General features: G+C 26.9%; 4 protein-coding genes across 6 annotated transcripts; 1 reads left to right on the forward strand and 3 right to left on the reverse strand.

Annotated features, from left to right (window-relative positions):
• Positions 1 to 2,333: 2,333 nt before the first annotated feature.
• LOC134829810 (putative E3 ubiquitin-protein ligase UBR7) lies at positions 2,334 to 3,921 on the reverse strand. Its single transcript, XM_063843078.1, has 2 exons — positions 3,530 to 3,921; positions 2,334 to 3,394 (listed from the first exon to the last, which is right to left on the reverse strand). The coding sequence occupies exons 1-2, from the start codon at positions 3,788 to 3,790 to the stop codon at positions 2,405 to 2,407; spliced, it is 1,251 nt and encodes a 416-aa protein (XP_063699148.1). The 5' UTR covers positions 3,791 to 3,921; the 3' UTR covers positions 2,334 to 2,404.
• Positions 3,922 to 4,934: 1,013 nt separating this feature from the next.
• On the forward strand, positions 4,935 to 5,830 carry LOC134830252 (radial spoke head protein 9 homolog). The gene has a single exon (XM_063843671.1). It carries the CDS (start codon positions 4,935 to 4,937, stop codon positions 5,778 to 5,780), a length of 846 nt encoding a protein of 281 aa, XP_063699741.1. The 3' UTR covers positions 5,781 to 5,830.
• Positions 5,773 to 27,379, reverse strand: LOC134830248 (embryonic polarity protein dorsal-like). Of its 3 annotated transcripts, none has more exons than XM_063843669.1 (9): positions 27,145 to 27,379; positions 14,939 to 14,992; positions 11,825 to 12,370; positions 10,873 to 11,102; positions 10,647 to 10,808; positions 9,945 to 10,023; positions 8,192 to 8,290; positions 7,069 to 7,128; positions 5,773 to 6,508 (listed from the first exon to the last, which is right to left on the reverse strand). In XM_063843669.1, exons 3-9 carry the CDS (start codon positions 12,252 to 12,254, stop codon positions 5,922 to 5,924), a joined length of 1,647 nt encoding a protein of 548 aa, XP_063699739.1. In that variant the 5' UTR covers positions 12,255 to 12,370; positions 14,939 to 14,992; positions 27,145 to 27,379; the 3' UTR covers positions 5,773 to 5,921. The 3 variants fall into 3 exon arrangements, with proteins under 3 accessions (XP_063699739.1, XP_063699738.1, XP_063699736.1); XM_063843668.1 differs by having other exon boundaries at positions 27,140 to 27,379; XM_063843666.1 differs by lacking the exon at positions 27,145 to 27,379 and adding an exon at positions 19,551 to 19,750.
• Positions 8,303 to 9,935, reverse strand: LOC134830251 (embryonic polarity protein dorsal-like). The gene has a single exon (XM_063843670.1). The coding sequence runs from the start codon at positions 9,901 to 9,903 to the stop codon at positions 8,329 to 8,331; it is 1,575 nt and encodes a 524-aa protein (XP_063699740.1). The 5' UTR covers positions 9,904 to 9,935; the 3' UTR covers positions 8,303 to 8,328.
• Positions 27,380 to 27,985: the final 606 nt, after the last annotated feature.

Below are 27,985 nucleotides of genomic sequence, written 5' to 3' on the forward strand. Positions count from 1 at the left end.
GATTTTTTAAAAAGAGATGCTTTAAATCGCTTTTATTCGCAGACAACTAACGAAAATTGGACCCTTAGTGATTTCAAATTGGTACAAAACACACAAAGTATATTGGCTTTTTAATCAAACTGAATGAAAAAAATCAATAGCTTTAACTGAGATTTTATGACAGGACACAAAAAAGTGAATGTGAGCCCTTATATTAAATATGAAATTAAACTCTTAGTAACAGATAATTCCTAATAATTAAAAAAAAAAATGAGAAAAAAATTTCTCGCTCAATTCCTCGAATATTTGTCGTTTGTTTGCATTTTTTGATGTAGAAACAAAAAAAAATATGAATTGTCGTATAAGACTTACGCTCAAAAAAAATAAATAATCAGACTTTAGCAACATTAATCGCCTTTAGCGGAATATTTAACGCAGCAGCATTAGAAATTTGGTGTTTAATGAGTTAAATAATTTAGAAGATTATCACAAAAAAATATCACTAATCACATATTTAGGCATTAAAAAGTAAGAAAATGTTCCCCTTTATATCAAAAAGAAACAAGAAGTAAAAATCAAGTCTGTTGCAGTTGAGAGGCCTTACCAAGAAAATTTCAAAATTTTTATTTCAAAAAGTTTTTCTGAAAATTAAAAAATAAAGCAAAACAGGAAATAAAAACAGGCCAATGTCGTCTTAAAAAAGCTTTCCTTTGAATTTTTTGTTCAAAATTTTGAAAAAAAAGAGAGTAGCCGAACCCGAAGAGCAGCATAAAATATGAGTTAGAAACAAAGTAGATGTATTTTTGTCAATAAAAATGCCTTAAAATTGAAAAAAAAGAAAATAATAGTAGATGTAAGAAAAAAATGTACAATAAAAATATAAATATAATGAATAATCATACATAAATAAATGAAATTTTACCCAAAACTGAACAATTTGAGTTTTATTTTTTAAGTTGAATTAGCAAAAGGCGATTTGCAAATTTTTAACGGTAATTTTTTGAATTGACATTTACGAATTTTTTTCATTTTTATATTGTGAATCTAGACAAAACGTAGTTTGAAATTCGAGACAAATGTCAAATCAAATCGTCGATGACATTATATGTAAACGAAAATTTGAATTAGCAAAAAATTATTTTTGGAAAATTTCGAAATTTGTTTCATCAAAATCGATAAGATATGAACAGAAATCATCTTTAGAATGAATATTTATTCAATTTTAGGCTTAAAAGTGATCAAAAAATGACTTGCAAAAAAAATCAGCGTTTGAACTTCCAAACTCTGATTTTTTTGTTTCGTCAAATATCGACCCAATATGAACAAAAATCATCTTTAGAATGAATATTTATTCAATTTTAGGCTTAAAAGTGATCAAAAAATGACTTGCAAAAAAATCAGCGTTTTTACTTCCAAACTCTGATTTTTTTGTTTCGTCAAATATCGACCCAATATGAACAGAAATCATCTTTAGAATGAATATTTATTCAATTTTAGGCTTAAAAGTGATCAAAAAATGACTTGCAAAAAAAAAAAAATCAGAGTTTAGGCTTAAAAACCTTTTAAAAAATTCCAAACTCTGATTTTTTTGTTTCGTCAAATATCGACCTAATATGAACAGAAATCATCTTTAGAATGAATATTTATTCAATTTTAGGCTTAAAAGTGATCAAAAAATGACTTTTAAAAAAATCAGAGTTTTTACATCCAAACTCTGATTTTTTTGTTTCGTCAAATATCGACCCAATATGAACAAAAATCATCTTTAGAATGAATATTTATTCAATTTTAGGCTTAAAAGTGATCAAAAAATTACTTGCAAAAAAATCAGCGTTTTTACTTCCAAATAGTAAGACTTGGTAGATTTTTCCAAAATACTTTTTTTATTGAAAATCTTGAAGTTTTATTATCAGTTTTTTATTTATTATCTATTATATTTATTATATTATTTATTATATTTATATTATATTTATTATTTATTTTGTTTATTATCAGAAAACATCAGTTCACTGATTTTTGAAAAAAAAATATTTTTAGAGAAGGAAATTCTTTATAATATATCATTTTCAATGCTAAAAGCTAAAAAAAAATTAAAATTTTTTTGAAAATTTCTTGTAAAATCATGAAAATATGCCAAAAAACGGCGATTTTTGATGAAATTTTTAACTTTTTTTTTTATTTTGCCCCATTGGATTTTCGGCTTTTGAAATGGGATAAAAAGTTTAAAAAAAATTTGGAGCGGCCTTAATTATTATTGTTAAGCTTCAATAAAAAACATGAATTCCATATAAAATTTGGTCGATTTTGGATGAAAAAACGTAAATTTTTAAAGAAAAAAAAATTTTTGAAAAATATTACATACAAAAAAATTTTTTATTCAAAAAGTAATCAAAAAATTTCCTGTCAATTCCAAAAATAAATACTTTTAACGACAAAAATACGACATGCCTTGTTGTTGTTCCGCCTTCTCGCTCTTCATTTTCTCAAAGAACCCCTTTATGTCTTGCTCTGTTACGGTTTTCTTGTTCACGGCAAACGTTGCCAAAAACTCCTTGAGACGATCTTTGAACAAATTATATCCCGTAATCATTTCAACTTGCTGCGTGCGTCCTAGATGCGACAACGCCTCAATTTCCCTTTCTTCCGACGTCGATCCGCGATTTCTCTGGATGCCAATTTCCTCGTATTTTTGCACGGGATCCTCCGGATCGATTAAAAATTCGACTTTTTCCGTTTTGTACAGCTCCAAGCATTTTTCGCACTTGCAAAGTTTTTCGCGCCAAGCGTCAGCCCAAAAAATGGCGGCATTTGGCGGGTAATCTTTCGACGCGGGACGTTGACATGCCTCGGAATCGAGTTTGAGACGTTTCGCATCCGTGGTTTCAGTTTCATCAGAAGGACGTTTCCCTTCGTTTTCTTCAATTTCGACATTTTCTTCGGTTTTTTCAGGTTTGTAGGACATCGAGTACTCCAAATAGCTTTTGAGGAAGGAATGCTCGTCGACACATCCGCCGCAAATCATTTCGTTGAAGTCTTTGATGACGGGCGTGTTGAGATGTCGTCCGTGATACCAATCTTCACAAACCACACACTGGATCATCTCGTCCACGACATTGTCCTCCGGGTCTGGATACGGTCTCTTGCACGTGCAATAAACGCCGCTGAAGTTTTGGTTGTATTTGTTGTCCTCGTTGATGCCGAATTTGATGGGTTCCAACATGCAACGCACGGCTTTCATCTTGGCGCCGCCACAATCGCAGCGGAAATTCCGTTTTGTGTACAATTCGACGAGATCGTGACCTTCGTGGCAGGCGAGAGAGCAAGCGAGACACATTCCGGCGCGTTTTTCCGGGTCCTCTTTGGAATCTTTGACGCATGTGAGGCAACTGTAGAGCGCTTGACGCTTGATGTAGCCCTGAAAAAGTAAAAAGAATTCAAAAAAATAATTTTTTAATCCAAATTGAGCATAAAAAATCAATTTTAAGCCTGAATTTTGATTCAAAAAATCTTTTAAAGAAATTTTTCTTTCGAAATCTGACGAAAAACTCACTTTTGAATAAGTACAATTATTCTCGTCACTTCCCCCGAGAACAACCATCGCTTCCATCTCGTTCTCCTCATGCTCCTTCGCCAAATCCGTCATATAAACGCAAGATTCGTCGAGAGTTGTGTCGTTTTCCGCGGTACTTTCGTCCAAAGCGCGGTCCTTGCTCTCATTGCCGGCAACTTCCGCGGAATCCTTTGTCTCGGAAGTTTTTTCAGCATTTTCGGCAACAGCTTTTTGCGCATCAGATTTTTGTGGCTCCGACATTTTGCTGCGTAAAAAATTTCGAAATGATGGAATTTTAACGTTTAACGAGAAAAAAAGTCGGAATTTCGCAACAGAATTGTTTGGGACTTGTTTGACTACTTTGACAAGTTGATTCTGCGCTCGAATTTTGTATTTTTTGTGAGACGAATGAAATTGATAAAGTAAGGCCATTCTAAGTGAAAAAATTATTTCCCAAATTTTTGAATATAAAAAGAGGGGGAAAGGTAGAAAAAAATTTTAAAATACTGTTTTTCATACAAAATAATAAAATTTAAACAATCTTTGGTCGATGATCAATATTTTTGATGTTTTTACATTGAGATTTCCTTAAATTTATTAATTTTACATTTTGCAATTTTATCAATAAATTCAGGGGGAAATATTTATAATTAGTAAAAAAAAGTAAAAGTTTTTAAATTTTTTGATTGAAATACGATAAAAATAGTCAGTTTAGATTAAGTTTCAAAAAATTGGCTTGAAAATTTATTAAAGTTTTAATTATTTTATTTTAAAATTAAATTTAATTTCCAAGAAAATTTTTGATTTTTTGAAAAAAAATTCTTGATTTGAAGAAATGAACTAAACTTGGTTTAAACCAACATTTTATATCGAAATTTAGATGAAAAAAAAATTATTATTTAAATTATAACAATTTAAAATTTTAGGAATTATTGAATTCCAGTTCGATTTTCTTCTTTAAATTTCGAGTTCAAATTTGAACTTTTCACTTATTATTCTAAACCTGGATATTTGTGAGTCATATCAACTTTTTTTTATTTATAAAATAAAATTTTAGTTCAGACAAAAAAAAATTATGTTTAACTTCTTGAATTTATCAAAATTAACTTTTTTTTTAAATTTAAAAAAATTTTTAAATTGTAAAAAAGACAAAAAATTGTCAAAAACATTCCTTTTTGATGAAAATAAATCTATTTTTTATTTTCATACTTATTTTTCAAATTTTTAAATGGGGTAGGTATCGAATAAACATCTTAAATTTTAATTTGGAGTGGCCTAAAAAAATTCGCTAATTCAAAAAAGTTTCCAGCGAGAATTTTTATCAATTTAATTCGTCTCACGTAAAAAATTTGAAAAAATCTTTCGTTAATCGAGGTTGCATTGAAAAAAAATTAATTTTGAAACAATGGACGTCTCAAAATTCCATCAACTTTTACCTCTTCTTCCTTATTCCGGTAATTGCTTATCCCCAGAAGAGTCAATTTTAATAGAAACTTCCCTCAACATCCTCAAAAATGACAAAAATTTCACCAAAATTTATTTTTGGGGAAAAATCCTCACCATCAGTGGTCATGATTACTACATTGCTTTCGGGTTTTATGAAGACTGCCTTCGAAATCGACAATTTTTTTACTCCCAAAACATGTTAAACTGGCAAAATTTACCAAAAATCAATGAATCTACTTACGAAATATCTCTCATGTACCAAAAAATGTTCCAAGGAGACCCTGAATCGGTCGTTGAAGTTGAAATGCCTCCCGAATTCTTGCTGGAAAACGATCGAATCGAACAAAAATTGGGCGAAAAATCAAAATTGAAGGAGGAAGATCGCTTGGCTTGTGTGGTTCAAATAATTTCTCATCAAACGATGATTGTTCCTCGGGGAGCGATTTGCAATGACATGAAAGAAATCGTGAAATTCAACGAGAATTTTCAGGGATTGACGAAAAAGGAAGCTGGTTCCTTGGAAAATTATCAATTTTATCGCGAGCCGGTCAATGAATACAATTTTAATTTGTTGAAACGTGAGAATTTCAATTATTCAACGGATTTTCTTGACACTTTGGATGATTTGGTGCCTCGAAATAGGAGTTTTGCGGTGACTTTTGAAAGAGACGATGAGAAAATTGTCGTTTTGAGGTCTCTGCACTGGATGGGAGCGACATTTTTGCATGAAATTGAGAGTTCTTTGTTCGTTTTTGCCTATTTTGGTGACGGAAAAATGAATCACGATCTGCTTTTTATGCTCTAAAAGGTCCAAATTAAATATTTATTCGTTAAAAATAAAAAAATTTCAACAATAATGATAAAATAAAAATATTTCTTATGTCAAAATATATTTTAAAAATTATTACAGCACGATTTCTTAACTAATTTTTAAACTTTCTTGTCATTAAAATCGACATTGCTTATCTAAACTGTCCGATAGGCATTGGTCGTTGTCTCTGTCCTCCATGGGCGGCATCCGTTGCTGGCCCGAGTTTAGCGAGGAAAAGTCTCCCTCGTTCAGCAGACTCCGTATCTCCGACGAATTGATCTGGAAATCCTCGATGGGATCGATGCCGCCAATGGAATCCTGCGGATTTTGAGTATTCGTCGACAACATGTGCAGATGCATCGAGGCGGGGGGTGGGATTTGTTGAGTACTTTGCATTTCCATGGGCACGGGCGAGATAAAGTGCGTTGTGAGCGGCGCCAAATGACTTTCGGGGAACATTGCGGGATCCGAGGGCGGCACGAAAGTGCTTTGTGACGGTAAAAAGGCTGGGCTCGTGCCGTATTGCGATGTTGCGGGCGGAAGTGTGAATTGCGGTTGGGGTGAGACGTTGTACGGCAAAGATCCGGGTTGTTGCGTTGTCGTCAAGGGCTGCGGACTCGGAGATCCAGCGACAAGATTGTTGCGATATTCGAACATTTGGCCGCCGGCAAACATCTGGATGGGAGTTGTTTGTTGATGACCGTACGGGGAAGGAGTTTGATCTGAAAGATGAAAATTTAAGAATTAAATTATTTTTTTTAATTCGAAATTTGCGAAAAATAATTTTAAAAAATTTTTTGTTTAAATAAGGATTTTTTAAAATTAATTTTATTTCATATTTTTTATTTCAAATAATTTTTTCCGTATCTTTTATTTCAAATATACTAAAAACATTCATAAATTTATTAAAAAAAAAATTATAAAAAAAAATTATTTTATTTTCAAAAAATATTTTGAAGTAAGTTTCGTTTAAAAAATTAAAATTATTTTTTTTCTCAACTTAAAATATTTTTCAAAATATTTATTTAAAAAAAAAATTAAATTTTTAAATGTTAAAAATTTTTTGAATTATTTTTAGAATTTTATTTTAACACCTATTTTTATTTTCAGTGAAATGAAAATAAATATTTTAAAATTGAATAATAATTAATCGTGAATGTTCCAATTAAAAATTGATATAAACCAGAAATTTGGAACAATGCTTACACGAAAACATAGAAGAAGACTTTTTAATTATTTACACAAATTTTCCGTCGTTTATGTCGTAATCGTGCGTTCTTACCTCTTGGTTCAGTTTTCACAGTTGATGGACCTGCTGGAGATATATTGCGAAACACGTTGCCTATAAAGCGGTTAAAAAAGCAAACAAATATTAATTAAAATTAAAAAAAAAAAAAAAAACAAAGTAAAAAGGCAAAATTAATTAATTAAAATTAATAAGCAAGATTAAAAAAAGAAATAAACATTTACCATTAATTAAAAATAAAATTAAAATAACATGCAATGAAACCCATCTAATACTAAATTAATGAAATTTAACATAAATTATATTATTTGATAAAAATTTTTTAAAAATATTCGGATTAACATTAAATTTTTTTTTTATAGGTAATTTTTTTTTTTAATTTTTAAATTTTAAAAAAATTATTACGAAAAAAAAAACATTTTTTTACAAATAAAATTAAATAAATTAAAATCAGAACAAAAATCACTCAAAAACAATTTAAAAAAAACATCGAAACACACACAAAAAAATCTGACTTACTGTTCTGACATTTTTTCATATATTTTTTTAAAATTAAATCTTAAAAATTTAATTTTTTAAATATTTTTATTTATTTATTTATTATTTTATTTTAAATATTCATTTAATTATTTTTAAATACATTTTCTTGTACAAATTACTCCTGTAAACTATTTTCTGAGTATTTATTTTTTTATTTTTTCATATAAATATTTTTTCATTTAAAAACAAATATTTGGACATTCACAAATAATGGACCTGTTTTACTTAAAAAATCGTTCAAAAATCACAAAACATCAAAAACACATGAAAATAAATGTTTTTTCATAAATGCCAATAAATTGCAAAGAATAGTTTTTCGAAGAAATGTCCATTTTTTTTAAATATTATTTTTTTTTTCATAACATTATTTAAATATAATAGGATACTATTTAAACTTAACACTTTTTTTTCACTATTTGACTAGACATTGACTTAGATATGATTTTTTTTAACAATTTTTTTCATATAAATTCTACATACTGATAAATATTTTAAAGTACCAACACCTTAAGATTAGAAAAAAAAATTTTTTTTGAGCGAAGTTTAATGAGAAAAATGACCCTTCACCAGAATTTTTACCAAAAAAATAGCCCAAAAATAAGAAAAAGTGGAAACTTACGCTCATCGGGAGGAATTTGCTCAAAGACTTTTGCAAACATGTCCCTATTTTGAGCCACCTTTCGCACTTTTCGCCTCAGAGTATCACTCATATTATGATCTGTGATGAAATTTAATAAAAAAAATTAGAAAAAAAATTTAAGACTTATTGAGTGTCGTTAATCTCTTCGCCACTTCGGATGGCGTCAAAATTTCGCCACCCTCGACGGGCGCGTAATACATTGAATTCTCATCGATTTCGGACATTGTGGCAAAGGGAGGAATTGACGTGTAGAGCGCATAGTGCTCCGCTTCACTCAAATTGACATCCGGATCGAGTTGCACCCCAAAATCACCTTCGCACAAATTCTTAATACTCTGAGCATCGGCAATCGCAACAAGTTCCATATTTCCGTCTTTCAGCGGCAAATCCGCCAGCTGCAACGCACTCATTGTCTTGCGATCTTTGTCGAGGGCATGCAAAGAAATCGTGCTGGCACTCCCATAGCCCGAATGTTGCGGCGTTCCGTGTCGCATGGGCGCATTCAGGTTCGGATTGCTGTGCGGCAACGAGTTTGTACTGTCGCCCTTCAACGGAATATGGATAATTTCGGGGCCGAGATGCGGTCTTTTGCCCGAAACGCTCGAAACACTGCGTCCCACGGGCTTTCCGACTTTCGTTTTGGGCTTGCCTTCCTTCAAATCTTCGATCACGGGATTTTTCAGGGAGCGGAATGACCCGCGATTCGGATCGTTTAACTCAAAAGCCGCCACGCTTGGCTCACGAGATGCTGCCGGAGTCGTTTTCGCTGTCGTACTTGGAGTTTGGGTATTCACATCGGACTTACTCTTCTTCCGCGAAAATAATTTCGAGAAAAATCCGGGTTTCTTTTGACGTGGCAGCGTAGCGGAACCCCCGCCGTTCTTCGTGGGTGTCGGAGGCAACTTTTTATTTGGAGCATCTGCATTTTTGATCAAGATTTGACTCTGAGACGGCGTGATTGGAGGAAAATTTTCATTTTCTTTGTCGGATTTTCCGTCAGTTTCGGTCAATTTTCGAGCGCGCTTCGGTGGTAAAGGCGGCAATTTCTCTTCTTCGTGATTTTCTCGCTTCAGCATCGGTTGAACGTCAATTTTTGGCGCATTTCGGGCATCAACAGTCATCGGGGCGGGCTCTACCGCATCATATGTGTGATGAACCGCCTCCTGCTCAGGTATTAATTGTCCGTGCAATGGTCTCTGGGGTACGGGCGGTGCCAATGTGATGTCAATCGGATTTTTAAATGCCTTTTGGAGACTTGAATAAGTTGCTGCATCATCGAAATCGACATCCATTTTTTCGGATGGCACGCGATTATTGAGAGAAACGGGCCGAAAATCGGGATCCATGAAGGATTTTGGTTGATCGTCGCGCTGGATCTGGTGATCCGTGTAAATTTCGTCTAATTCAGCAACTTGTTCAAGTAGCTCGTTCAAGGTTTTGTCGTCGTCCTCGAGGAATTGGTTCGTTTCGTTTTGCGGCGTATCGAGAATTTCGATTACTTTTTGTTCGTCGTGCGATGGCGGAGGGGAGGACATTTCTTCGCAATTCATATTTATTTCGTTATTTTCTAAGTCAAAGTGATTGTTGTTCTCATCTTCGCGCGTTTCGACGTTGTTTTGTGGCGCGAGATGCGCAGCTGCTTCACTGCTGTTGTTGACGAGAATTTGCTCGAATATGTCGATATTCGCCATGCGTTTCAAGTCGTCGCGCAAGGATTTGAATCGGGGCCTACCTGTGTCGATGGGTGTGTACTCGAAGGGAAGCGGGTCCGAATAGACTCCATCTGAGGGACGAACGAGTTGAATAAAGACCTAAAAAAAATTATAAAAATATTTTTATAATTTAAAAATTTTTTAATTGAATTTGATATTAAAATAAAAATTTTAATTAAATTTAGAATAAAAAAAAAAAAATTGAGTTAAAAAATTATTTTGCTTTTTTTCTATTTTATTTTACTATATTTTTTGTTATTTTAAAAAAATTAAATAAAAATATTAAAAATAAAATTTAATTTCATTTTAATTAAAAAATTTTTATTTAAAAAATTTAAAATAAAAAATAAAATAATTAATTTTTATTTATTTAAATAATTTATATTTTAATTAAATTAATTTATAAATTATAAATAAATTATAATAATTTAAATAAAAAAATTATTAATTAATTATTTAATTAATTTTAATTAAATTTATTTTTAAATAACAAATTGAAATAAAATAATTAATAAATTAAATTTAAAAAATTTTTTTTTATTAAATTAAATTTTTTTAATTTTTTTTAATTAAATTTTTTTTTTAAATTTAAAATAATATTATTTCATTTATAATTTTTAATTAATTAATTAAAAAAAATAAAATAAAGTTATAAATAATTTTTAAATAATTAAAATTTAAATTTTAAAAAAAAAATTAAAAATTATTTTTAAAAAATTTACCTTCACATTATCCGTAATCTGTGTTGTTTTATACGGCGGTGTCTTGAAGGCAATTGCTACTTGTTTATGTACGGCACTGTGTTGGAATTCACCATTGGCCTCCCAGACTGTTTGTCCATTCTGTTCCTCGAAGAAACGAACGGCGATGTCTTCTTTGGCAACCTGAATTCAACAAAAAAAAGTTCAATTTTGGATCTTTTGAGGAGAAAAATCATGAAAAACTCACCTTTTCACACAACAAAATAATATCGCGGTTTCCTAATACACTGGAAGTACAATCACTTAACTTACAAATGACCAGATCTGACATTGCTTTTTTATCGTAAATTGGCTCGGAGACAACTGGCGCCAAAGGGCGTGTGAATTTTCCCTTTTCGCCTTCCAAAAAGACTTGGAAACATAAACGGACGACGTTCAAATCGACAGTTGATGGTTGAGTTTTGTGACCAAATCCAGCTAAAATCACAAAAAAAAAAAATTAAATTAAATTATTTAAAATTAAATCGATTTTAATTACTTATAAAATTTTTAAAAATTCTTGAAAATAATAAATTTATGGCTCTTTCCTTAAAAGTTTTTTTAAAATTATTTTCAAGAATTTTTTTTAAATAAATTAATTAATTTATTTATTTTATTTTTTATTTATTTTTTTTAAATAAAAAAAAAAATAATTATTTTAAAACTTTAAAGTTAATTTTTCTTAACGTATTTTATTATAAATTTATCAATTTCTTGTCTTTAAAAATTTTTTGTCGTAAATAAAAATTTCTAAAAACCAAAAAAATTAAAAAAATAAATATTTAGGTATTTTAAATTTTGTAAATAATTTTAAAGAAAATAATTTTTCTTGAAATTCATGAAAATTTTAAATATTTTTCTACATTCTAATATTTATGTTTTTTAAGTTCTACTATTTAAAAAAAAATAAATATTTTTTTTATAATTTTAAAATTAAACTTAAATTAAAATTTTATAATTAAAATTAAGTTAAAATTTTATTATTAATTAATTTTTATTTAAATTTAGTTTTTTTTAAATTAAATTTTAAATAAATTTTTTTTAATTTTTAGAATTTTTTTTAAATAATATTTGTAGAAAATTTTAAAATTAAATTCTAATTTTTTAAAATTAAACAAAAAATAATTCATTAAAAAATATTAAAATAAAAAAAAACTCACTTCTGAACGGATCAACTCGAATTTCCTCACGTTGCTTCAGCGCATCCTCAATATCGCGCTTTTTCACACACTGAATGCCCAAATTACTAAAGGACACGGTCATATCTTTGTTATTTATCTCAAGAGTGCAGACGCCACGTTTGCATCCCTCTTTGCCGACCAAATTATGCGGATGCGGTCTATAAGGCGCATCTTTTGTCACACAAGAAACCACAACAACGGCCCTTCCCTGATATCCGCGGACCTGAATTGTCGGATATGTCTTATTTTCGGGCGTACTGTGAACCCCGGGAATCGATCCAGCTGATCTTCCTTCGCATTCGTAGCGGAAACGCAGCGCTTTCGACGCCGGTTGCTCGAGAATTATCGTTTCTCCGGGATAGTGCATGGCTTGTGTGGTTCCGCGTGTGGACGACGGTTGCGCTGGCATACTCGTGTTGCCAAACGATGGACTTGGAGTTTTTCGCACGACGTGATTCGGGGGCTGGAGTGTCGATATGGACGGCAATGTCACAGATTCACCTTCAATTTCTCGAATTACTTCAACTGAAAAAGACGAAAAAATTAGAAATTTCCTCCGAAATCGCAAAGTAATAAATATTTATGTCGAGAAACGTTCCAAAAATAAAAAAAAAAACAGATGCGATGTAATAATACGACCGATCAAGTGTGCCATTCATTCTTAAAATAAAATACCTTTTTGCTCGGGCAAAGATTTCTCGAGATTTTGATTTCCTGACGACTTTTCTGTCGTCGCAACATCGGGACTCGAATGCGTAATTTGCTCGTAAAGTCCGTGAATGGGACTTTTTTTCAGAAAATCAAACTTATGGAAAAGTGACAAGTTTTCGCCAAACTCCGACGATGAACTTGACGAACAACTGCCAAGGTCAAAGCGACGCAATGAAGACTCTGAGGTCCAGGAACCGCGTCGCTGTCGTTGGAATGTCGGAAAAAGATTTAACTGGGCAGGTGAACGATGCATTTTTTTAGCGAAAAAAAAACAATAAATTAGTCACACATTTAATGTTTTGCTTTTTTTAGGTGCAAATATTGTTCACTTCTCTTCCAATTCGAGATGAAAATAGTTAAGAACACCCACTTGACGAATATTTAATGTACAAAATGTTGTTGCCACGATCAACGGAGAAATACTAACGAGCGGCTGTGCGGATCGTGTCGACAAGAGCAGAAGCAAAATCTCGTGAGATTTCAGATGAGGGAAACGACAGAAACTGTTGTTCCAAATATTTTGTGTTTCTTTTAAAAAAAATGGCACATGAGCTACTGAGAAATTGATTGGAAGTTTTTTTCGTGCACTTAAGAAATTATTTTAATTTATTTTTTAATTAATTAAATTTTATTTTTTTTTTAATTTTTTTTATTTTTTTTAATGAATTTTAAAATTTAATTTTTGAGATCAATTTTAATCAATATCTAATTTTATTTTAAATAATTTTTCAAATTTAATTTTTTTTTTAAATATTTTTAAATTATATTTTAAATAAAATTTTAATTTTTATGAAATTTTTAATTTTTAAAGAAAGACGAAATTTTTAATTTTTTTTATTAATTTTTATGTTTTTTTTTAATTTTTTTTTTCAAAGTTAAATTAATTTAAAATATTTTTTAAAATATTCATTTTTAAATTAATTTTTATGTTAAATTTATTATTTCGTATTTTTTTATAAATTTTAAAAAATTTCTATAATATAATATTTTTCTTTCTATTTAATTTATTTTTAAATAATTTCTTAATGAATTTAAAATTAACTTTCGATTAAAATTTTATTTTTTTTTATTTTATTAAATTTTACGTTAAATGTTTTTATTTAAATTGAATTTAATCTTGAATTTTTTTTTTTTTTTAGGCCGCTCCAAATGAAACTCAATAATTTTAAATATTTTTTTAAAATAAAAAAAAATTAAAAATTTTCAAAAATTTTTTTAAATTTATTTTAATTTTTTAATTTTTGAAAATTTTTAATTTTAATAAAATTTGTATTTAATATTTCGACATAAAATTTTCCTCAAAAAAAAATTTTCAGGAAAATTATTGAATTTTTTTTCAAAAAAAATTTTGACGGTTATTTTTATGATATTTTTTTTTTTCAATTTCAATTAAAATATTTTTAAATCAATTTCTTAATGAATTTAAAATTAATTTTTGATTAAAATTTTATTTTTTTTTATTTTATTAAATTTTATGTTAAATGTTTTTATTTAAATTGAATTTAATCTTGAATTCATATTTTTTTATTTTTAAATATTTTTTAAAATAATTTTTTTATTTAAATATTTAATGGAAATTAATAATTTTATCAATAAAATCACTAAAAATCGTCAAAAATCTTAAATAATTTCCAAAAAATGCACTTTCATCACTTCTCAGACCTTTCTCAACCGAAATCTCTTCTAACAACGGAGTTCAAAAACATTAGAGATCATTTTATGTTCACTATAAACCTCTATTTCCTGCACTAAACTACACGTTTAAACACTGAATCACGTATGGAACGACATCGACACAAGTGTTGAGTAAAATCTATTTTTAAAATTGTACACATCAGTGAGCAAAATTACACAAATTTTCATTATGATTTCATGATGTTCATCAACAAGTCCAAAAATATCCGAAAATTTTCAATTTTCTTCGCGATTTATTATTTTATTGCTTTTTTTAATGCTTTTCAATTAGTACCTTAATTGATTCGTTGATTTAACTTGGAAACGGGTCTCAAAAACTTTAAACTTTTAATTTTTTTTTTCTAAACAGCAAATTCAAACAATGGACGATACGTGTTAGACAGTCACAAAGCATTCACAAATACTGAGAAGTTTTCCGATTTTCTCCTGAATATCGCGTGAAAATGTGTTGATTTATATTTATCTCGGTGCAGGGATGGAACAAAAGCGAGAATTTACCACAAAAATTATCAAAACACGATCGAGACGAGGAACGGACCTGAGAGTAACAAGAGATTTTTGCATAATGCTCACGACGATCGTTCCTGAGTGTTGATGTTTAGGAGGAAAAATTATTCGCACACAAAAAATGACGTGAAAGTTTCTCTTTTTCTCTAAAATAAATTTGAAAAATAAGTAAAAACTTACTTATGTCTCCAATTTCATCTGAAACACTGATAACTCCGTTGACGGCTCTCTGGTCTGAAAAGGAAAAAAAATCATGTTAATTAAGTCGGCGCAAGAAAATTAAGTTAGTTGTAATTAATTCGTTAATAATTGTGCTCAAAGTAATTAATTAAGGAGTAACAATTGTTAAAGGACGGTATAACCCACAAATTATTCAAAAAAATTAAAATAATGTGAGTCAATCGATCAAAACAAAAGCAACAAATCACGCACATCAAAGAAAGTTCTCATGTAGTTAAAGAATAATTTGGAAATTTTATCGTTTTATTGAAGGATTTTAATTTTTTTTTATATTTTGAACGGTTTGATGTCGTTTTTTTATTATTTCTTTTAATTTAAAATTTAATTTAATTATTTTAAAATTTAAAAAAAAATTAATTGAACAAAAAATTAAAATAATAATAAAAAAAATTTAAAAAAGTTTTTTTTTTCATAAAAAATAATAAAAAATTAATAAAAAATATAATAAATAAATTTAGTTTAAAGGGATAAAAATAAATTAATAATAATCCTTAATTAATTAAAATAAAAAAATATTTTCCATTGTTATTTTTAATTGAATAAACTACAACCAACGGTATAAAAGACTAAAACATTTTTAAAAATTAAATTATTTTTAAATAATTTTTTTTTACATAAAAAAAAACAAACAAAATAAAAATAATAAAATTTAAATTTAAATAAAAAATCATAAATTTATTTATTTTTTTTTTGAATTTTATAAATTATTTATATAAGGCAATTGAAAAAATTAAATAAAATTTTTAATTATTTTTTTTTAATTTAGCTCGAAGTGTCAAAAGCTTAACTTAAATTTCCTCAAAAAAAAAATTATAAAAATATTCTTACTTTGAATTTTGAATAATTTTAAATTTTTTGAACAAATTAAAGTTAAATTTTTATTATTAAAAATATTTTTAAAATAATAAATACCAAATTTAATATATTTATTTATTTATTTCTTTTTATTTATTTTTATTTATTTATTTTTTTTATTTATTTTTAATATTGTTTTATTTAAATTTAGTTAATTTTATTATTTTGATTTTTTTTTTCAATTCAATTATTATTTGATTTAAATTATTTTTTTATTATTTATTTAATCAAATTTTATTAAATTTTTATTTAATTATTTTTTATTTATTATTTAATTTTATTTCATTAAAATTTGTAAAAATTGCAAACCCAATATTTTGTAAAAAAAATAAAAAAAAAAAAAAATTTCTTATAGAGAATCCACTTTAAGCATTCCCGTCTACCCCAACAAAAAACTTTTCCTTTCATGAGATCGCCGTGATTTTTTTCATTGTTACACCTTACAACCATTTCGGAGAAAAGCACACAATAAACAATCGTAAAACGAAAAAAAATACCGCTTACAGTTGTTTGATCATTAACTCGAGATTGTTATCGTTAAATCATAACAATGTGATTTTAATATTACACTCGCGGGGTAATCCATTGCGTTTTTACACGATCGCTCTGTTTACACAAAAACCGCCAAAAAATGGTTCTGATTATTATTTACTTTGATTCGGGCGCAACTTATTCAATGTTAACGTGACAATGCCACAGATAACTGGGTCAAAGGTTGAGTCGACAAGCGTTCGTCAATCAAGTGCAAAAGAACTTTGTTTGCACCGAACGCACATAAATCATGAATAGATGTTCCCTCGCATTGCAACAACGGCAACACAACAAGAAAATGCAAACACAACAAAAATTTATGAATTATTAAAATTATTACGGAATACCGGCGCACCAGCAAACACGTGACACCGAAAATTTGTTTTGAAAAATATATTTCGTGTCCTGTACATCAATTTGAGGTCGCGTGGGAAAAATGGCAGAACATTGAATTTTACGCGGGGATTGGAATGTTAATTGGCGCTCGGCATTCCTCGTTGGAACGTTCCAATACACGGAGCGCCAGCTGATTCCGAATTTGAATGAAATATTATCGGGTCGCGTACAAATGTGGAGATTATCAAAGAAAAAAATGTGTATAACACAATTGATTATTATGGCACATTCCACGAGTAGCGAATCAGTAGCGAGTGCGATAGACTCAACCGCATTCCTGAGTTGGTTGGTAGCCGGTGGGTGAAAAATGTGTAAATAATAAATAAACAACGCGCCGGCTTGTTGTGTTTATCTTTTACACATTTTTGATGTGAGTGATAAATGGAGCAGCTTCTCGGAATTGCTTGTTATTTGCAGATAAAAATTTTCTTGTGAAGGAATTTTTCACAAGATTGATTGAAAATAGAAGATTTTTCTTTGAAAAATTTCATAGAGGACCAATAATCGGAAATTTATTGAACTTTTTTTTCTGAGCTCGTATTGAGCTTTTGTGATTTTTTGCAAGTTTTAAATTTTTATTAAGACATCTGAAGACTTAAAATTTTAAATAATTTTGGTTGTTTGAATTCTTAATAATTTTTATGATTTATTAAAGTAGAATTGTAAAATATTTAATTTTTTTTTAAATATTTTTTTTTATTTAATGAAACTTTAACTTTTTTCCGCTAGAGGCGCTTCTCTGATCAAAGATCGACTGATCACATAACCTCAAAATTTAGATTTTAGAATTTTACATCAACATTGAGAAATTTTAATTTAAAAATATTTAATTTTATAATTTTCTTGATTTTCTATTTAATATTTGTATAAAAATTTAAGCTTTAATTTGAATTTTTTTGTACAACCTCTGAAGGTTTTTACAAAAATGATAAAAAATTAATGAGTTCAAGTAAAAATAGGAGGAAGTGTTTCTTTGTAACAAGTTCAAGTTTTCTTTTAATTCAACTAAAATTAAATTAAAAAAAAATAAAAAAATTATAAAATACTCGAAATTTAATTTTTTTTTTCTTAAAAATATTCAATTTATTTATTTTGAAAAGAAAAAAAAATAATTAAATAAGAAATTTTTTATAATTTAAAAAATTTTTTAAATTTTTTTGTCTTAAAATATCAATTTGAAATATTTAAATTTTAACAAATTTTTTCTAAAATTCTTTTCAAAAAATTTAATTTTAAATTTTTTTTTAAAAATAAATTTATTTAGCCCTTGATGAGCAATAAAATTTACTCGAAACTCCAAAATTTTTATTTTTTATTTCATTTCAAAAAAAAATCCAAATTTCCGATAAAAAAAATTAATTTTTTTTTTAAATAAGAAATTTTTATAATTTAAAATTTTTTTAATTTTTTTTTTATTTATGAGTTTAAACTTGCATTTATGAAAAGTCTTTAGATTAGATTAACATTATTTTTAAAAAAATTTTTTCAAAACTTTTGGAAATTTTTTTTTTAAATTTATTTTGATTAAATTAATTTTTTTTATATTTACCTAATAAAAATTATTATATAAGTAAAACGATAATTTTTGAATAAATTTCCAAAAAAATTAAGAAATGTTGCTAAGTAAAATCCAAAATCGCAAATAAAATTAAATCTACGCCAAAAACGAATTTGCATCTTTTTCAACTGCGCCACAATTGAGATCCAAAATTTGCCAACAAAACATAATTTTAGAACAATCTGCAAGTCACCTATTTATGTACTACTCATCAAAAAAAAAAAAAATAAAAAAAAAACAGAAAGAAAGTAACACTAGCGCGTATGAGTAAGAAGAAGGGCAACGCAACGATGAATCACCAAATCCAATTCTAAAATAAGATCATTTCGCGAAAGAAAATGACACCGCATGAAGTTGCCGTCGACAGATTAATTTTCTGTTTTGTGTCTGTCGCACGACAAAAGACAATAAATTTATTTTTTTTTCCGACACAACTTCGATTTTTTCTTGGAAAATGATCTTTGACGTCAAACGCGTTTCGAAAAAAAAAACCCGAGTGCGAAGAAAATCACTTTTTGAAGGTTAATTTCAATCACGGAAGACACTGAATTTTCACTTTTCATGTTCACGTGTCAACAACAAAATACATGAATGAACGCGCAAAAATAAAAAAAAAATCGTAAATTAAAAAAAAAATGAACTGGGCTTACTACAACCCACAATTAGATCATACTACTATTTATTAAAGAACGACACGGAAAACGTGAGTAAGATCTCCTACATGAGGAAAATTTTCGCCAAAAATTATCGTTTTCCGAGAAATCAGATGTAACTTTGCCAAAAAAATAAGAAAAAAAAATGTTTTGACAATTAATTTTTTTTATTTATTTTTCATAAAAACACAAGAAGAAAAAAAATGAAAAAGAGGTGACAAATGTTTAAATTTATTTATGATTAAAAAACTGCCAGATTGGAAAATCATAGGTACAGTCATCATGAAGCGAGGCGACAATGTGATGAAAATATGATTAAATTAAGGTAATTTATTCATTTTGGAGGACACAAGTCAATTAACCGCAAATTTAACTGGATATTCATTAATTTGTTCGATTTTTTCTAATGTTTAATTTGAATATGTTTAAACCACAAATAATTTTATTTCATGGATTCTTAGAAAAAAAAGTTAAGAAAAGGTTAGAAACATTAAATTTTCATTAAAAATCTAAAATTCTAGAATAAAAATAATTTTCACTAAAAACTTAAGAAATGTACCTGTATCCATTGTGAAATTGTGTTGAGACGAAAATTTCTTTAAATTGTAACACTTTTTGTTTGGTAAGTAATTAACATTCAATTTGTAACAGTTTTAAATATTTTTTGTATTTATTACATAATTTTTGTCACTTTTTATCACATTTCTGTTTGTTTTTTAATTATTTCTAATTTTTTTCTAATTCCAGTTTTTTTAAATCCTGAAATTAAACCATAGATTTTTTTTTAATTTTTATAAATTTTTTTTTTTAGAAAAATAAAAAAAAAAATCAAGCAGGATGCAGTTTTGCTTTACATTTGTTCAATTTTTACACAAAATTGTATAAAAGCAAAATAAATGAACGATATTGAAAAGGAAAGTTGTCTATCTGGAATATTGCATGGAGTGTACAATACAAGGCATAATGCGGTATAACGGCAAACAAAGTAAGGTGAGTAAAGAGAATTCTATTGACGTAACATAATAACTGCAATAAATTCAATGAAAGTACCTGTTGCGTTTGGTTTGTAATAAATTGCCGGTTTTATAAATGCAATGTAGGGGATTTAAATTTATTTTTAATAAGATTTTTATTATTTATTGATTTTATCGGGAAATTGTTAATAATTATTAATTTTATTTTTTATTTTTATTATTTATTTAAAATTATTATAAATTTTTTTTAAATTTTTTATGAAGTTAAATTTTAGGAAGTTTATCTTCAGATAAATTAGTTTGTATTCTTTTACTTTTTTTAATTAATTATTATTTTTTTTTATTTTTACTGATTTTAAAAAACTGATGTAAATCCAATAAAATTTTGGCTTAACATTTTTAGTTGCAATTTAATTTTAAGAATTTGATCAACGATGTATTTTATTTTTTCATTTCAATTATTTTAGGAGCACATTAATTCATTTATTAAATTCATAAAATTTATCTAAAAAATGAAAATGCCATTAATTATATTTATTTAGAAACTTTTTTAAAATTTTATTGCTTTAATAATGCTGCATGTTGAAAAAAATATTTTGTTTTTTTTTTTAATTTTTTTAAAATAATTTTTTAAAATTAAAGTTAAAATAAAGTAAATTTTAAAGCAGTAATTGATGGAAAAAAAATTAATTTTGTCTGCAAATGAAATTTTGAATTTTCAAAGGTATTTTTTTAAAAAAGAATGAATCATTTTATTTTTATTTATTTTTTAATTCTTTATTTAATTTAAAAAAACGATTTTTTTACGAATTCTTTTAATTTAATAATTTTTTAAATTTTAATTAAAACTTTAATTTTAAAAAATTATTAAATTAAAAGAATTCGTAAAAAAATCGTTTTTTTAAATTAAATAAAGAATTAAAAAATAAATAAAAAAAAAATTAATTTATAATATTTATTTCATTTTTTGTTAAAAAAAATACCTTTGAAAATTAAAAATTTCATTTAAAGACAAAATTAAATTTTTTTCCATCAATTTACTGCTTTAAAATTTACTTTAAAATAATTTTTCTCGCATAAAATTACTAATCTTTAATCATTTGCACTGAATTTCCGCATATATTTACGTCAAAAAAATTCATTTCACTCCAGCTGCTTGCAATGTTCAAACAAACGCAAAGCAAGAAACGCACCTAAACTGATTTTAAATTATATTTATTGTAGTTGTTTTGTATCTAAAATCATTAAAATCGAAAAAACAACAACAACTATTTGTACTTAATCATTTACATTTAAAATATTTAATGATGAATTGTGTGTATAATAACTGACTAAATACACTGAGAAACTCTTTTTTTTTATCAATTTTATTTTATACACAGACACGAAGAGATGGCGCATTAGATTTTTTTATTGTTTGTTATCTTGATTCAATTTATTTTTTTTTTATTTTTGCAACTGATTCGATAAAAATATTTACTGAAATTACGTGAACTTCAAAAATTGCAATTTCATAATAAAAAAGTAAAATTTATTTATTTAAATTCACGCCCGTTCCGAAAAGTCGAGCAGCAAGCTTTGAATAAATATTTGTGACTGAGTCGCTGTTGTTTTCATCGTTGATCGAGTCAAAGCAGTTTTAGTAGCGTTTTGTGCGAGTGTGAGTGTCTTCATTCACGAAACGTGTTTAAAAGCAACAAATACATGCACACAAAGTCGGTAGTTGGTTGTTCATTCACTCATGAAATGTACACAGATGCACGAGAGGAACGCGGAGACAAAGTCGTGTGTTTTGGTCAAGTGGATGTGATAAGGTGTCGAGGAAATGAAATGTGTGGCAAGTGTTTTGACTGGTGCCGATTTTTTTTGAGAGTTGAGATTGATAAGAGATTGTCAATGGCACGAAATGAACAGAAAAAATGATCAACAATGCATTTGTGGTTAATGAAGAGCAACTTAATGGATTTTAATAATAATCTCTTTACGTATCTGATTTAAATTTGTACACAAGAGAGGTACACGATACCGTTCTATATAGAAATTTTAATGTGAATATTATTCATGAGTGAGGTGATTTTTAATACACTTTGAAATGAAATACTGTAGGAAATGTCACGAGCGATTTTTTGTCTTTTTTTATTTTTTTAAATTTAATTTTTTCTTTGTTTTTAAGCATTTTAGGTCATTTCAGCGGATTTTTCATGCCTTTAACTAAATCTATGGAGTCATTTTAGAGCATTTAAAGTCAAGGAGCTTCCTTTTGAAATAAATCTGATGCATCTCAGGACAACAATTAAATCAAGAGTTGACTAGAAAGGTATAAATTATATTTAATTTTTCTAAAATTTAATAAATTTTCTAATATTATACATTTTTCAGCTAAAAACCTTGAAATTTAACTAATTTCAGGTTTAAAATAATTTAACGTTTGTTCATGCTTTATTAAAAATCAATGCTGCAGCTAGAATATTTTGAACCCAATTCAACAGAGTCAAAAAGGGAATGTGAATCTGTAAAAATTCGTTATTTTGGCTTAAAGACCTAAGGTGTACAAAAAAAAATAACTCGAAATAATTAGAATGAAAAAAATGATACGCCATCAACCGACAAGAAACTTGAGATTTTAGCGCTTCTCTGAGCTGAAGCATTGCGAGAATGAGTTGGCTAGATCCGATTTTTTTTATAAATGTGTCCTTTAACCGTATTAGAAGCAAACAAAACCCAAATGAAATTTCTGCCAGTAATTTTAAGAAATCTGTGCGGTTAGAATTAAGAAATAGCCATTAAAATGGGTTTCTTATGCCGGCGAACATTCACCAATTTCACCCCAAATAATGGATAATATTTTGATTTTCGATTAAAACTTGAGTTTAAGAAAAAAATTAATTTAGTCAAATGCTTTTGTTTTAAAGTTCCGACCAAATTTGGAAAAAATTCCTTTTTTTAAATTTCTTTATAAATTAAAGTCAAACTTAATTTATTTTTACTCAAGTTTATGTTATAAGTCAAATAGTCTGACTTTTAATAATTTTTGCAGCCCTGACGCCAACGACTTCTCTTTCGCCTTCTCTTTAGTCAGTCAGTTAAAAACTTTTCAGAAGACTCAATTCCTCCCTAATATTTCTATTAAACAATCTAAACAAACCAATACACTTAAAAAACTCTCATCCCAATCCAATCTCTTTCGATAGAAACTCATGTTCGTGTATATCTCATGAAATTAAAGAAAGAAAAAAATCTCAAGTCATGCGCGATACACTTAACAACATTTTACCAACACAAACAAAAGCAAACGACGACGTCGATGATTCATCATCCAGTCAATTCGGTGAAATTTGTAAATGTTAACCAATATGTTGCCCGTGTACGAAGAAGTGTTATGCAACTTCGACAATAACAATAAAGTAACTACCAACTTTTGCTTTATTTCGTTCGTAAAAACGTACGAACGACATTGCCTTTTTGCTAATGAATTGCGCACGCACTGCAAGTCTATTTGGTCTTTGATATTAAGTAATGCGAGCTGTGCTATGTACAAGTTACTTTTATTAAATAATTTCGTTTTTATGTTTTGACACGGTTTGAATGCTCGTTTGACGTCAAGTCAGTCTTAGATCCGGTTCGAACTGCATCGATGCCGTTTGTGATTTTTTTTTCGTTTAATTTTTGATTTTTTTTTTTTTGTAAAGAAATTTAATTATTTTTTTAAAATAATTGTAAACAATGCGAAATGCCGGCTTGTCTAAAAATAAACTTTGAATGGAAAAACACAAAAAATTGTATAATGATAATTAATTCTATCGGTTATTTAACTGGAAGTCCCCAGTTCTGTATAGAAGTTGATTTCGAGAGAGGATTGAATTCTCTCTCTTTAATCAAACAAATCATATAAGTCGATATGATTAATAAAAAAGTCACTTTTAATATAAATCTTTGTGTATTGTTTTGGATGCTGGGTTTTTCCCGCACGCTTCAAAAGACCGGCTTGTTTAAATTATTTTATTTTTTATCATTGCAGTAAATGTAATAGGTTAAACTTTTTAAATTATTTTTTTTATATATTTTAATTAATTTAGTATTTTTAATATTTTTTAAAATTAAAAAAAATTTTTAAAATTATTTTTAAAATTTATTAAAAAAATTTTTCTTATAATATCCCCCAAAATGTATTTAAAAAAATTATTTATTTTTTATTAAAATAATTTTTTAAAATATTTTTTTTTTATTAATTTAAATATTATTTATTTTATTTTTAAATATTTTTTTAAACATTGAATTTCATTTTATTTTTTTTAGAATCCCTAATCGTAACTTTTTGACATATTCACTAAGATTTTTTTTATTTACACAATTAAAAAAAAAACAAAAAGTCAACTTCCGATAAAAATTATATGAATTTATCACCAAATTCACAAAAAAAAATCAATGTTAATGTCAATTGTCATGTGCCTCTCGTCAAAAAATAAATATTTTCTGTGCCACACGAGAAATCATTGGCATGTCATCGATAAAGACTGTTATCAAACCACTGATAACACTTATCAACTACTTTAGTAGTATTTTATTTATTTCATTTTTGCCAAAAATTATTATGTACATGACTGTCGCTCTCGTTTTTACGCAAGTTTTTGTATGTTGACCGAGGTAATTAGACATCCGAATTGCGTCAATATCCGAGATAATACAATGCAAGCTTTGTTCTCGTTTCTTTTCACTTTTTAGCGACTCTCTCAAAAGTCTGTCATCATCTGTCAATCAATAAATTATTCGGGGGAAAAATCAGTTTTGACCAAAATTGCATTTAATTTGCACTCGCTGTGGAGGTGTGTGCGGGTTTTTCATTTTTACGACGCGATACGATAAGCGCGAGAAGTAGTGAATGGAAGTTGCTTTGGAATTCCCATAAATTTTTGAATGAATTAAAAAGTGGAAATTGATAGTAGCAGTTAAGAAGTAAATAAAATTGTTTTTGAAGTGTTTTATTAGGGATTTTATAATCGTTAAATGCAGATTTTTTTGTTTTGGAAATTCAGTGACAAGATGATTTTCCAATCGTTTTTGGTTGAAATTATTTTTTTTATTATAGGAAAAATACAAAAAAAAAAAAATTTAGCTGTTTTTCTTATTTTTAATGAATTTTATTATTTAATTAATTTATTTAAAATAATTTATTTTTAGATATTTTTTAATAAATTTTTTAATAAAAAAAATATTTTTTAAAAAAATTATTTTATATTAAATAAAACTTATTTAAAAGAATATTTTAATTTTTTATTTAATTTAATTTTAATTAATTAAATTTGATCGAATTATTTATTTTATCCACATTTATTTTTTTTTATCAAAACTTAATTTAAATCCTATAAATTTTATGTTTTAAATAATTTTTTTTTCGAACGTTAAATTCTGAGAAAAATGATTATAAAATATTACTCAATGAGAAAAAAAATATAACAAAAAAAAATGACATAATTAGCCATTTTCAATAATTTTTCAATATTTTAAATAATTTTATTGAATTTTAAACTAATTTTAACAAAATAAATGCATTTTTATTAGAAATAATGCAAAAAATATTTAAAGCTTCATCAGTTAAAAAAGTTGCTTGTGGTAGTGAATTAACACTTTATACCGAATGCACGCGTGATCAAATCGCAATTCGGAGAAATATGTAAATAGGCAGCGTAAAACATAAAATACAAGGTAATGATCACAAAGAAACGCGTAAACAGACAATAAATACGCGCTAGACAAGTGTACGTGCTGCAAGGGAGATAACCCACTTAGGAAGCTCTGTATGAAAGTGTAAGGTCAGCGTGACGTCTGTTCGAGGGGCAACTAATGACGTTTTTATTCATAAGTTAAGAAGAAATTATGAGAAAAAAATTGATAGGTGACCACAACGTCAGCTGGGTAACAAGGAAGTGTTTTGTTACGATCCTGAATCCTGTTTGCTCTTTTGGAGTTTTTTGTGTTTGAGGTACTAGAAAAATATTTTTTTAAATAGAATTTTACTTTAAGTAAAAAATTGAAAAATATTCTGGCGAAAATTTTAATAAAATATTCTGACTTAATTAAAATTTAATTATTTTCTGGCTTTTCGAAATTTTTTTTGTGATTTTAATTTTTTTAATGTTTATTTATTTATTTTATTTTTTTTTTTTTTTTTGAAAAAAAGAAAAAAAATCACTTTTAAGTTTGACTTAGATTTAACTTAAAATGACTTAATATTTTTTTTATTATTTTTTTTGAACTTGAAATTTTTTTTAATTTACCTAAACATGAAAATCATCAAAAAAAAAAAATAATAAATTTTTAAAAATTTTTTTTAATAAAAATTTGAATATTCTGAATATTTAAAAAAAATCAATAAAATTTGAATTAAATTAAATTAAAAAAAAATAAAATTAAATTAAATCGAAAAATTTTTAAAAATTAAAAATCAAATTAAATTGAAATTTTTTTAAAAATAAAAAATAAATAAAATTGAAAAAGGGGAAATTAAAAAAAAATTAAATAAATTTAAAATTTACAATATTTTATTCAATTTTTATTTTCATTTTTAGTCTTAATTAAATATTTTTAAAATTCTTTAATTTTTTTTTTTGAAAATTTCGGCCTTTCAATTTTTTAAACTCAAAGAAGCAAATTTAAATAAATTAATTAAAAACTATAAAAGTGATGAATAATTAGAATTTAGAACAAAAAAAAATTTTTTTTGAAAAATTTTATCAAATTTCGCCCATTAAAAATTAGAACTCTTTATTTTCTTACATAACTTAATTAATTAAAATCCATTTAAATTTTTTTTCACGGAAATCCTGAAAGTATCAAAGTCCAAGAATCTTGACGTAAATAAAATTTCTTCTCGCAAACTCACACTTTGTCACTCAATTAAATAATATTACAGAAGTGCATTATTTACACCTGATTTGTGTATTTAACTACATTCAGGGTCACTTAACAGCTCAAATTAAACATCTTAACTGTCTGCTAGCAAATAGTTACAATTCAAGCTAAAATGATGATGATTATTATTATTTATAAAATTTGTTGCGAGTTCAATAACAAATCGAGTTATGAAGAAAAGGAGCAAAAAATGATGACTCAAAATAATTTCGTATTCAATCCAACTATTAAAAACACTACAAAATTAATTAATTTATTTACAAACCTTACGGAATAAATAAACAAATATCTCGTCGGTGATTTTTTTCTTGTTGCTTCTTCTGCAATTTAATGTTCGACTTGTGTCTGTCAAAATTCTTGTCACTTTTTTATTGTTTACGTTTTTTGTAATTTTTATTGCACTTTTTGTAAAAATTTTTTTATTTTAAATATTTTTTAATTAATTTTTTATCAATTTCTTTCACTTTTTTTGATAAATAATTTTTATTTTAATTTTTTTCAGCAAAAATACGACTTTTTCCGTCAAAATGTGGAATCAGAATGTTCCGACAACACCAAAAAATATCCAACAAGACTTGTCCAAGTCTCAGTTCGAGCTGTACTGACGATGCCCGCAATGTGTAGTAAGCAAATTGTAAGCGGTGTGAGGTGTTTTTTCGTGTATTTGTGTGGATTCGTCATCATCACAGACGGTTTTTATTTACTTATCGTCGTGTATCGTGCACAGCGGCAACGACTTTGAACATGTGTTCTTTTATTTATTTGTCTCTCTCGGCAGGAGTCTCTCTCGAATTGTGTGCGACAGTTGTATGGAACGTGGAGACGACTGGTTTTTAATTTTTCTTCATTCAACATGAAATTACGTCATTTTCCGTGATTTTGATTGGTTGAGGAAAATTTCACATGGAAATGGGGTGAAAATGGGAGAGGAAATTGCCTCGTGGTAGTATCTGTCGTAGTACTACAAAAACGGATGAATCATTCATAAAATGGATTTTGCATTTTTGAATCGTGAGAAAGGTCAAAGGTTGAATGGAGAAGAAAAATGCGAAAAATAAAACAAAAAAAAATTTTTACAATTTTTTTTATAATTTTTTAAAAATAACAGAAA

Source organism: Culicoides brevitarsis, chromosome 2, assembly GCF_036172545.1.
Source record: "Culicoides brevitarsis isolate CSIRO-B50_1 chromosome 2, AGI_CSIRO_Cbre_v1, whole genome shotgun sequence".
Lineage (NCBI taxonomy): Eukaryota > Metazoa > Arthropoda > Insecta > Diptera > Ceratopogonidae > Culicoides > Culicoides brevitarsis.